Genomic DNA, 13,186 nt, shown 5'->3' on the forward strand with positions numbered 1-13,186 from the left:
TTTACAGCAAGGACACTATCAAGGACCAATGACAATATAATACTCATAGTAACTAAGGTGCTAGAGACTGGCTATAGTAAAAGGAACTCTGGACAAGTGAAATGAGGGGAACACAGCTGTTGTTGTTTTACTGGATGTATGCAGGAGGGGCAACTCCCTGGTTATTGCTATGAATTAAACGCTAATATACAGTAGGAACAGAAAAGCTTTTGTTCACTGCTCTATTGTATTAATGATTTCTGTCCTGACTAAACATGTCAATATAGTCTTAAAAGCAGTGGTTTTAATCAAGAATGTAGGTTATTTTTCATTTATATTAGCAAAATTGAAATAATAATAAAATTATTTTGATCCCATTTATACTGGAATTTCATTATCTAGTTACCTGGCATTTGCAACTGTGCCATTTAATCTTGAAAAAAATGAATCATTTTGGTTATTGAAATGATGCAGCAAAAGTGGTAATGGGGTAAGTGTCAAGCCCTCTGAAATAAAAGCTTAAGGAGTTGCCAATAATTTTATTTTTGAGAGTAAAATGTAACATCCTTACAACGAAACCCAATAAAAATGCAGAACATAGCTTTTCTCCTGTATGCTGGCAGTGGTTCTCTTTGTAAAATAAGGCATGGTCTCCTTTATAAAAGTGCAACTTGGCTTAAGTGTTACTTGTCTACAGGTGTAGTTAATTGTATCATCCTATGAGCTGTTAGCATTGAACAGTTTAATGTGGCTAGTAGAAAGATGAAAGCAAAGGTGTGATTGGTTGCTGACAGATTTTGCTGTTGTTAATATATAACACCACAAACACACCTGCATTTAAAATGCCTTTTATACCTTGCTTTGTCACTCACCAGCTTTATCTATCCATGCCCGATAGCCATTCAACTCCCTCTCAATCTGCTGCTGCCTGCGCAACTTCATGAAAGCCCGGCGGTTTTCCACTCTTTCCCTCTCTTTGGCAAATTCACTGAAATCAGAGAAACAAAAACATCCAAAGGCTTAGTGCCTTTACTATGTGTCATAAAGGGCATTAAGTTTGCCCAGTAGCAGTAACCCATAGCCAACAATATGATGTTTACTTTTAAACAGGTGATGAGTAAATGGGTTACTGCTCCTGGGCAAACTTAGTGCCCTTTATTACATAGCCCATATGTTGTTAAATAGCCCATTGTACATGTATTTCTAAATATTCTGAACCCTTTTTAAAGTATCAAGTCTTAAATCCAGTTTCCAAATTCCTCTGTTTTACCATATTACAACATAAATTTCATGCTAGTTCCCCTTCAAATACATCTTTGATCTAAAACATTTCTTTATATTTAAATCCTTTAACTCTTTTAGTCATGTTAGTATAGTTGGGTATGTATATTTTAAACAGTAATTTTCCCCTTTGCTGGGAAAATTTAATTCTTGATAAGAATGTGACCCGACTACTTAGCTACCTGCCAAACACTATGGTTTAGTCAAATTATCTTGGCTGCGCTTACACTTTGTCTAGATAGAACAACCAATCAGTCTATTGTTTCAATTCTGTAGCAAAGTGAGGCTTTAATAGAAGCAATCAGGGGAGTTAGAAGTGTGTGATAAAGAGAATATATAATTTTAATCATGAGGTATATACACCACTCTATTTAAGTCTTTGCTAAAAGCAAAGGGGAGAGATGAAAGGAAATGGGCCGTATAGCACACAACCTGACAAGGCTATAATATATATATGCGCCCTGTTCCGTCATTAACACACATTGTGGTTGTTTAATTTGTTGGTCATTACTAATAACAAATCTGATCTGTACAATACCAGCAACACCATTCGGCTAAAGATTTGCATTTACATGAATAAACTATAACCTAAGGACTTGGAGCAGTTGTATTCACACTTTTTTGGTTCAATCCACCCATGGAGGTTCAGTACGAAGATGTTGTGACTTTACGATATTATTGTGACTAATACGTTTTTTTCGTAAGCATTTTCGGGATATTTGCGAATTTTTCCCATTCAGGATTCGAATTCGTGGATTAGTAAATCTGCTCCATAATGTACTATATGATTATAACCTATCATCCCTGAAGGCTTATTGGCCCACACCCCTCATTTAGTCTGCTACAGGTAAGCACACTCTAAAAACCCTGCCATGGAGGCATTTTATATGTATTAATCATACATATTGTTAAAACTAATCCCCCTTTACTGTATGGTGAATTGGTACATTTTAGATACCAGATTCTCTATAGGGCAAGTTTTCTCAGAAAAATGTAACTACTTTCTGTTACAGGTATGGTATCTGTTACCCGAAAACCTGTTATCCAGAAAGCCATGAATAACAGGGAGACCATCTCCCACTAGTCCATTACAATCAAATAATGTACATTTTTAAAAATAATTTCTTAATAAAACAGTACCTTGTATTTGTTCTCAGCCAAGATATAATTAATCCTTATTGGTGGCAAAACAAGCCTATTGTGTTTATCTCATGTTCAATTGATTTTTAGTAGACTTCATCAAGAAGGAAAGCTACTTACACTGTTTAGCCAATACATAGCAACAATAGTGCACTATATTTATTCTATAGGATGCTTTACCGTACCTGACTAAACAGCCCTAGAAGCTCCCTGTGTTTGTTTACGATAGCAGTTGCCATAAAAGCTTGGTGTGACATTACTACCCTCTCTTGCCTGTCTCTCTCTCTCCTAGCTCTGGGCTCAGATAAAAGCAGGGAGGGAAGTTGGGAGGAGGGAAAAGGGGGGGGGGGAGGGATGGTGAGAGGAAACTGCGCAGGCTCATGCCCATGTCTGTGCTGTAAGGTTTGAGCTGAAAGAAGGAAGTCTGATACCAGAGCCCATGTGTACAGAATAGAAACAAAGGAATGCTGTGTTTCTTTTCACAGAGGACTCAGGGTAGCAATACTGTGATTGCTTATGGCTGTATTTACATAGACCTTTCTGATAAAGCTTACTTAGTTTTAACCTTTGCTTCTCCTTGAAAGAAGATCAAAATTATGGAAAACCCTAGGTCCCAAGCATTCTTTATAATAGGTCCCAAGCATTCTTTATAATAGGTCCCATACCTGTACTTAAATCGTTGCTATTTATTGCAACTGCTATTTTATTTCTAAGTAAAAAACAAGTAGCCACTTTGAACTGTGACTAACTGCAACTCTAACTTGGCTTGTGTAAAGTATCTCTGATCCTGTCACTTTTATTAAAAGAATACTGTGTCATAATGTCATTTTATTGCTGAACAATACAAAAAATCACTTCTGTTGAAGTCTACGTTTTGATTGAAAAAACAAGAAGCACTAGCATATATTGTAGTTTCACACAGAATGCTCTTAAATGGTATTGGCACAATGGTCTAAAAATCTGAATTTTTACAGTACAATCCAAAAGAAATCCTTATGCTTTTAGCAATAAAACAACTCTCCATGCTGCTATGCCACATTCTGAGCAAATGTCTATAAGGACTTAAGTATTTTACTTGTTTCCCCTCATTACATTGCAGATATTTAGGGGTGAGATGTTGCTGGTTGTAACCTCTGTATCAAGTTAACAAGCACAATCTCTGCCCATCCATCAGTACCATCTCCTCCCCTCCAGCCTAAAACTCACAGTGCAGCACAAACACTGAGCTGTTTACACATTCTGGAGGTTTTACTGTTGCCGTGGAAACCCAGTCCAATGTATCCTACTGGGATGAGCAACTTTGAGATGCTAGTGTTAATGTTTATGACACTATTGCAACTAAACAGGCACAATTAACCATCCAAAAAATAAATAGCCTATTGGCCCTTAGGTGTTCTGAACATGAATGCAAGGCTACCACACAAATATATACTAAGTCAGGAAATATGTACAGGATTCAGGCACAAAATACACAAACACAAATTCAGTTTTCAGAAATGCTAGCCTACTTATATAAGAAATGGATACGCTACATGATTATTATCTATACATGATGTATGCTGATGCGCAGATGCATTCACAGAATATATCCCATGAAGGGGCTGGTTTGCACAGCAGTATATCCTGGTTGCAGTATCTTGTATCAAGAACTATGATCATGCCTGCATTATATAATCTCAGGTGTGTTTTAGATCAGTGCTGTCCAACTGGCGGCCCACGACCCCCCTCTGTGTGGCCCCCCACCTGTTTGGCTGCTTTGATGGTTTACCTTTGTGTAAACTTTAAATGGTATCAGTACTGAGATTAACTGGCCCCCTGCATGGTTATCACCTCAGATTCAGGCTGTAATCCCTCTGTATTGTTTAAACATGTAATCCCTGTGGTTTTCACACCTTTTAATACCTGCTTTGTTCAACGCCTGCAGTGTTCACACCTCAGGCTCAGGGTCTAATCACCCCCATTGTTCACTTCTTCACACCTCTGTGTGTAGGTACCTATGTAGGTACTGCCTGGACTATGCTGCCTGTGTGTTTGGCACACACAGAGAGTATAGGGCAGGCAGAGTATGGCACACACAGGCAGCATAGGGCAGGGAGAGTATGGTACACACAGGCAGGGTAGTTCAGGCAGAGTATGGCACACACAGGCAGCATAGGGCAGGGAGAGTATGGTACACACAGGCAGCATAAGGCAGGGAGGGTATGGCACACATGGGAAGGGTAGGGCAGGCAGAGCATGACACACACAGGCAGCTAAGGGCAGTCAGAGTATGGCACACACAGGCTACATAGGGCAGGTAGAGTATGGCACACACAGACAGGGTAGTGCAGGCAGAGTATGGCACACACAGGCAGGGTAGGGCAGGCAGAGTATGGCACACACAGGCAGCATAGGGCAGGGAGAGTATGGTACACACAGGCAGGGTAGGGCAGGAAGAGTATGGCACACACAGGCAGGGTAGGGCAGGCAGAGTATGGCACACACAGGCAGGGTAGGGCAGGCAGAGTGCTGCCTGTGTGTGCCATACTCTGCCTGCCCTATGCTGCTTGTGGGATGTGAACCTGGCAGGGGTTTGTTGTGGGAGTTTGTTAGCAGTTGGAAATAGCCATTAAATGGTCCCTAAGGTGTGTAATTATGTACTGGGGGTTGCTGTGCTATCCACAGGGGAGGCGGAGGCATATGGAATTTAAGGGTATATCTTAATATGACATAATTCTTTCACATATGAATGACGGTTGATATCCCCACAGTAAGGACCAAGCATTTGGGATTTTGCTGTGCTACCGCCATTGTGATAAAATAGGTGTGGTTTGAAGTGGGTGTGGTTTCAAAAAGGGGAGTGGTCAAAACTGGCTTCCATTAGCGGCCCTCCACCATGTATGCAAGAGAAATTCCGGCCCTCGGCACCGCAGAAGTTGGACAGCACTGTTTTAGATGATGGAGACTATGTCACCCACTCCCACCACACACAGCAAGTTTTATGGTATTTGTAGCTTTAAAGGAACAGTAACACAAAAAAATGAAAATGTAGTAATTCAAATATACTGTACTGTTGCCCTGCAATGGCTTCAGAAAGACTACTATAGTCGCTGTGTAGTCATGGGATTAGCTATTCAAATTTAAATAGGGCTAAATGGCACAGGTTACATAGCAGACAATGGTGTTTTACAGAGCTTATCAGGTATCTGCTATGTAACCTGTGACATTAAGCCCTATTTCACTTTGGATGGCTGTCCCCATGGCTACACAGTAGCTTTGTTTATATAAACTATAGTAGTCTTTCTGAAGCGAACACACAAGTAGGAGGGCAACAGCACACTATATTCTAATTACTTTGATACATTTTTATGCTTTTATGGTGTTACTAGAGATAATTCTTTCAATGCACTGTGTAAGAAACATATATTATTATTTATGTAGCAAATCTCTTAGGCATGAGATAGGAATCAGGGAGCAAAACCATGTCACAGCTATACAGGGAATTGAACCCAAAATTGTGCACCTTCTCTGTCCCATGCTACATATGCCTATGCCATGTACAAAACAATACTGCACACAAGACATAGCAGGTCTTGTTTACTAGCTGAGGGCACAGTGCTAGGCACAAAAAAAACTGGCACACATTTGAGCCTACATAAACATCATGAAAGAAAAACTCTTGCCTCTTTATCATTTAGCATCTATTTTGCATCATATAACATGCCTGTGTCTTGGTGCCTATTTATTATGAATATAGGGCAAGGTGCAGCAGTATTTGTACAGTGGAAACCTATGCTATAGCATGCCTATGTGCTCTGTGTCCACACAATATTTGTTTTGTGCCAGCTGTAAAAGAATGCTTAATTTATCTCCCCATATTGATATAACCACAATTTGGGATCAATGTATACGGGTTAAAAACATGGCAAGCCGAGCTGTACCTTGTTTTTAGTTATTAGATGTGGCCCAGCATATCTTACTAAAAAGTTTTTTTTTGTGCAAAATATAGTTTGACAAATGAAAAAATGGGTAGTTTTTTAGCAGTTTTATTCAGTGACACCTTTTGGTGGTTCATTTATTCCTTCCCCAGATCTACAAAATATTTATTGCCATTCCTTCTAGCATCCATAAGGGCCTTCTGCTTTTCATATGTTCAAATCATTTCTCTTTGCTGCAAAATGTTTCCTCTTTAATTACAACATCCAAGCTGAAAATGTTATTCCTTACAAGCACTTGCAGTGCTGCAACTTCTCCCCCACAACTGCACTTGTGGGAGCAACTTAGAGATCAGATAGACTGCTGAGAGGCAACTGAGTAGACAGGTGTTTTAAAACAGGATAGTACATAAGGAATTTCATACAAAAAAATGTATAGAATGTATAGGGGAGTTTGAATTCCTGTCCCAAACGCAGTCCTGTTATTGTTTAATACTTATTAAACACAACAGGTGTTTACTTGCAGTATTACTGAGTGCTATAGTACATAGTTTAGAAAGCTTCTTTCTAACAAGATTTTTTTTAATGGCTGATAAATCTAGGTCAGACACTTATATCTCTGGCATAAAGCAATCCCCCTGCGACGCACTTGAGGAGGAAAAAGAACAGAATGCAATGCTGAAGAGTTATTAACTGCATCAGGTTTGCTATTTTTAATCAGATTTCTCTTTGGATGATAAATCTGGTGCTCTTGAGTGTAGTGACCCCTGATACATATGCCCCTAGAATCACTTTACAAGCTACCACTTCCCATAAAAACACGGATTGGAATGATACTCAGTTTACTTGGAACTACATTTCCTGACAACAGGTCAGAGATTTAAAGACTAGATATCATTTTCTTATTGTTCTGTGAACACCTGGCCTGTAACATATATTTAGAGATGAAGAAGAGTTATCCCAAAGTGATATCACACATTATCCCAGTTAGTTTTCTGCCCAGTCATTTGCTAAGCTGCATTCCAGAGTCTAATAATTAGCAAATCTGCCCCCTAGTGACTCTTTTTCTATAAACTCTATAATACAATATGATACATATAATATTAAAGGAAAACTATACCCCCAGAATGAATACTTAACCAACAGATATTACTGTATATTTATATTCTGTTTAGTGACCTATTAAAGAATTTTGCCAAACTGGAATATATATATCAGTAAATATTGTCCTTTTACATCCTTTCCCTTGAGCCGCCACTTAGTGATGGGCTGTGTGCTCCCTCAGAGATCACATGACCAGAAATAATACAGCTCTAACAGGAAGTAGTATGGGGGCAAGAGACAGAACTCTGTCCATTAATTGGTTGATGTGGCCTAGCATGTATGTGTGCCTTGGCTTGTTTGTGTGCACTGTGAATCCTATGATCCCAGGAGGCCCTTGATTCATAAAAAATGTTCTTTAGATTTGGACTTTGGATTACCCAATGGCACATATCATAAAAAAGTATATTTTTATGAAAATGGTTTATTTAGATGAAGTAGGGTTTTACATGTGAGCTAATTTATGCAATGTATTGCATAAACTAGCTCAATATATTGCATTGTTGGGGGTATAGTTTTCCAATATTATATGGTGTTGTGTCACTCCCTTATACTCTGTAAATGTACAGTGGAATTGGAATTTACCTTTCTTAACTCTGGTTCACTACTTAATTATTTTTCGTGCTCACTAAGACACAGTTGTTTAAAATAGAGTAGCCATAGGTCTTTCACATCAAGGACTCTGTGAGTTTTGGGACTTCGGGGTAGCTAGACTCTGCCATAAGGCACCTATCACTGCCACTGTCAAAGTCTATTGACACTTTGATTCTGACACAAAGAAATATGTGGTGGTGGATATCAGCAATAAGATGTAGAAGGTTTGAACACCTATATACATTATTGGTTGTTTATAAACACAGCAAAGTTAACACTAAACTAATCTGGGTAAAGCTTATTCCACAATGGTCACTATAGGTTACAAGACAGGGACAACAAACTTATTCCTACCTATGTCCTCAGTAGCAGCTGCTATGGAAACACCACAGGGCTGTCAAAGAGTTGTATATGAACATTTATCCTTTTTTAGTGTGTGTAGATATTATAATTTTAAACGTAATAAAAAGTTGGCACAAAAAAAGGATCAATATCGATTACACAAAATACATAATAATTTAAACACCTTTTACTGTATTATAGCAGATGCAAGGATATGCAGCAGGGCCGGAACTACCCCTAGTCTGCGATCCGCACATCGCCCGGCTCCGCTCTCAAACTGCGCGCCAAACAAGACGGGGGTGCGCGATTCTCAAACTGCGCATGCGTGCCAAACCAAAAGTGGTGGGGGGTGGCTTGCGCGATGCAGGTGCAGGGGCGAGGTGGCCAACCGGGTAGCCTAGGGCAGTGTTTTTCAACCTTTTTTGGGCAAATGCACACTTGTTTCATGAAAAAAATCACGAGGCACACCACCATTAGAAAATGTTAAAAAATGTAACTCTGTGCCCAGCAGCAGTGCCCCCCTAGTACACTGGTGCCCAGCAGCAGTGCCCCCCTAGTACATTGGTGCCAAGAGCAGTGCCCCCCTAGTACATTGGTGCCAGCAGCAGTGCCCCCCTAGTACATTGGTGCCAAGAGCAGTGCCCCCCTAGTACACTGGTGCCCAGCAGCAGTGCCTCCCTAGTACATTGGTGCCAAGAGCAGTGCCCCCCTAGTACATTGGTGCCCAGCAGCAGTGCCCCCCTAGTACATTGGTGCCAAGAGCAGTGCCCCCCTAGTACACTGGTGCCCAGCAGCAGTGCCCCCCTAGTACATTGGTGCCAAGAGCAGTGCCCCCCTAGTACATTGGTGCCCAGCAGCAGTGCCCCCCTAGTACATTGGTGCCAAGAGCAGTGCCCCCCTAGTACATTGGTGCCCAGCAGCAGTGCCCCCATAAGTCAGTGTGCCCCGTGGCCCCCCCTAATACATTGGTGCCCAGCAGCATTTTACTCTTCGGCGGCTTCAGCAGCATCTTCCCCTCACGCGCACCGCCTCTGCACTTCTGCCTACACGTGACCGCACACAGGCCCTTTTATAACGTTGCGCCCCGTGCGTACTGACGTCACCCGTACACACGGGGCGCAACCAATGACAGGGCCCGGATTTTTTTTTTAAAGTAAAAATTGCGGCCCTGCCTACGGCACACCAGGCAACATCGGAACAGCGGTTGAAAAACGCTGGCCTAGGGCGCCCGGTTGGCTCAGCCCGCGCCTGATATGCAGTGTGAGCCAGTAGTCTAGAGATAGTATAGGTCCTTCCATAGGCAGCCAGAAAAGCAAAATAAGCTTGTCTTACCCGGACAGCACTCCAAGGACAAGATTAAGGACAAAGAAGGATCCGATGATAATGAGGGGAATGAAGTACAGCCAGTTCCATGTGGCTCCTAAGGCATCATTGGTCTAAATAAGATCAGAGAGATAAACATGAGACCTTATGAGCAGGGATAAAAATGTTAGATACATACCCAAATATTACTTGTCTCATATAAAGCGTTCAATTAACAACTGCTTTTTGGTGGTCATGCCCCCATCTCAGCAGACCTTGATAACTGGCCAGTAGGCCCCGCTGCAGTGAGATTACCAGTGCATACCTCCCAACATTTGAAAAATGGAAAGAGGGACGAAAAGGAACAGAGCGTGCAGCATGGCGAAAATTTTTGCACCATGCTCATTTTTGTGACCACACCCCCTAAATACCACTCCCATTTTACTATATTTGGCAGGTTATTTAAAGTTTGAACACATTTCTGAGGGTTTTGGGGTCTTGTTTTATGCGTTGATACAGTTTTGCTAATGCAGGTTAAATTGCCCCTTAAGCTCAAGTCTCATTTCCCCCAAGAGACCTGTTTAGCTTATTAGTTACATTTGTATCTAAGTGCAGGTGTGGCTTTTTAACTGTCTGGGCTCTCTCCCATAAGCCCAATTATTTAATTAAGTCTGAGAAACAATGTATCTAAGTGCAGGTGAAGCTTGTTAAGATTTCTGTGCCAAAAAGCTACTTTTTAAATTAAGTTTGTATCTTTTTAGCTCCAGTGCAGGAGATCAAAGATCCGGGACTTAGGGTTGAGCCGTTAAAAGAGGGACTGTCCCGCGAAAAGCGGGACAGTTGGGAGGCATGCCTCGAACAGGGACCAGGAACAGGGAACCAGACACAATGCTGGAACTACTTTGATAGACAATGAAAGCAATAAGAAATAAGTATATATTAACCCTTAATATTTTCATTCCAAACAAACAAATAAAAAATGAGGTGTAGTGATACTTTAATTAGAGGTGTCACTAAAAGTGATTGCACCCCCTAAACCATGATGAGGCAAGCAGTTTTGCATTCATATTGCAAACAGTACAACAAGTCAGATTCTCAGATGACCCTTTACCCATTTGGCCCACTGTTACCCCTATTGGTATGCTCTTGCATGAGCAGTAATTGTTACTAAATATATTGTATTCATGTTTATAATAATCTCCCTCATTACCCCACACAGATAAGGTTGCCCTGCATATATAAGTACTATAGAGAGATTACGGGGCTGTCTTTTCAACTATACTGTATGTTGCATTCTTTTTTGTTGATTCGTTGAATAATGTAAAACGGTTTTATTGAAATAAATGGCTATAACTTCAGCAACGCGAAGGGAAAAGTTTACAAGTAACACTTACCCTGTCTATAAATGATATTATTTAAGTAAGAAGCAGTTGGAGCCTGAGCAGTGTCAGTACAGCGCGTGGGCACACAGACCGTGGCCATAGAATGTGAATATGAAAATCAGATTTGTGCCTGGGCATGGAGCCCTAGCGGGGCTGACACAGAGCATGGAGGCTTCTAATGACAAGCAGCATGGGAGCACAGCTGCTAACAGCATAGCTGACACACAGGAGCCTATGCCAAACACACATTCAGTAGCCAATTACATTAATTAGCTGGGAAATAAAAAGGAATACAGGGAGATTTTCAAGCCTGAAAAGAGTGGTTCTTGCAGAGAAATATGGCAGTAGCACCAGAAGCACATGGAAAACAAGCAGAAGTCAGACAAGTACCATCAATGAACTAGAATTAATAGAAGAAACAACCTCAGCATTTTTTTCAAGTACTGTAGCTCTTATAGGTTTCAGTGCTCTTAATAGGCCCAGTTATAGCAGAAGGCAGGCAAGGGCTCCTAGCTTCAGAGAGAAAGTTTTGGCCAGAGCATGCCCTAGATACAGATCTGTTAATTATACTGGCAGTTTACATATTCTGGATATTTAAGGAAATCCAATTACACAATGTTTAGCCATTGTACTAAAACTAGCAGCACCCCACAAACAGCTAAAGGCTATTATGGGATTCTGTCAGTTCTAGTTCACCAGCTGTTTGGATATCCGTGGTAACAGCTATTCTAACAAGGCATTTACTGATGTGATGCTGTCTGTTGATTATTACATTACATTATTACATTAACAATTATTTATAAAGCGCCAACATATTCCGCAGCGCTGTACAATATGTGGGTTACATACATTGGACATACAGAGTAACATATAAAGCAATCAGTAACCGATACAAGAGGTGAAGAGGGCCCTGCCCAAAAGAGCTTACAATCTACAAGGAGAAAGGGTTTATTCATTATTAAGGAGGCTTTGACTTACTTGCAATAGGAGAGAACATTCCCTAAAGGTTTTCACCCCTTAGGGTCAACCAGAAATCCTCCAGGGCCACGTTCACAACAATTGGGCCAACACTGCACAGAATGTTTAGGGGCCTATTTCTTAATTTTCACATTTTCTTGTTTTTCCATGTCAACTTGTTTCGCATGTTATTATATAAAACCAGTGATAACAGTTTGTTGTATTACTCATCCGGCCTCAACATGTAATTGCCTGACACAACAGTGCAAATATAACTTTCAGTCCAGAATGTAAGTTTTCAATAAATATAATTTTAAAAAGTAATCTGCATTTTGAATATATATTTTAATAAAATGCTGAAATATGGCATTGCCTGTAATGTTTTTTGTCTTCTCCTAGAAAATGCACTTTGGTGTAAAAACACTATAGGGCACACTCAGTTACTGAGGCACAGTGAGCAAAGTGCAATCTCGATTGCAATTGCCATGTTTTTTTCCCACAATGCAGTGTCTTTTCCCACAATTCCGGCATCAAGTGCAGATACAGCCTTAACACGATTGCACTTCCTACTGCAACTGCTTCAGAAAAATCAGGCAAAATTGCTCCAGATATTGTATGGCATCATTTGCAGTGTTTGCTGACATTATTTCAGGTGTTGGGCATGCAAGTGACGTATGTGCCCAGTTGTTTTAGTGCAACTGCACAGACTGAAGCAGGGCTCTGAAAGAACCCTGGAGCTACAGCCTGATCAAGAGATGACAGAAGCTCCAGGGTTCCCCTGCGTCAATAGGCGCAGCAACGCTCAGTACAGAATGGAAGGCAGGAAGGACTGAGTGGCACAGAGTGAAACTATAGTGAAGTGCAAGGAGCACATTTTGATGCAAGTGCCTTTAATGAAAGATGTTAAAGTGCAACTTACTGCGGGGAAAAGCTTTAGCTGCCCACTGAAATAGTAAAAATGTTGTTACTAGTAAAATGGCTGTTTATGCCAATTTCTGCTCATCTGGTTTTGTGTCAGTAAAAAGGCCCCTTAGTGGCTCAAAACCTGCAGAAATGACTGATCTAATTTAAATAAAAATAAGAAACATTTCATTCTATGAGATTAGGGAGGCACCAAATCCATAAATCTGTTCAAAATGTGGCCAAATCCTAGCAGATTTTAAAATAGCATTTGGCTACATGCTTAGTGTCCCA

The 13,186-nt window shown here is 40.7% G+C and overlaps 1 protein-coding gene across 6 annotated transcripts in view; it reads right to left on the reverse strand.

Annotated features, from left to right (window-relative positions):
• cacna1e (calcium channel, voltage-dependent, R type, alpha 1E subunit) overlaps window positions 1–13,186 on the reverse strand; it is a 362,844-nt gene that overhangs the window by 46,874 nt on the left and 302,784 nt on the right. For all 6 annotated transcript variants that reach the window (XM_031900980.1, XM_031900983.1, XM_018093597.2 and 3 more), the window contains 2 exons: window positions 9,684–9,787; window positions 852–967 (listed from right to left, as the gene is read on the reverse strand). In XM_031900980.1, the coding sequence (XP_031756840.1) occupies window positions 852–967; window positions 9,684–9,787 (220 nt within the window). The remainder of the gene's footprint in view (window positions 1–851; window positions 968–9,683; window positions 9,788–13,186) is intronic.

The sequence above is a fragment of the Xenopus tropicalis genome, chromosome 4 (assembly GCF_000004195.4).
Source record: "Xenopus tropicalis strain Nigerian chromosome 4, UCB_Xtro_10.0, whole genome shotgun sequence".
In the NCBI taxonomy this organism is placed as follows: domain Eukaryota; kingdom Metazoa; phylum Chordata; class Amphibia; order Anura; family Pipidae; genus Xenopus; species Xenopus tropicalis.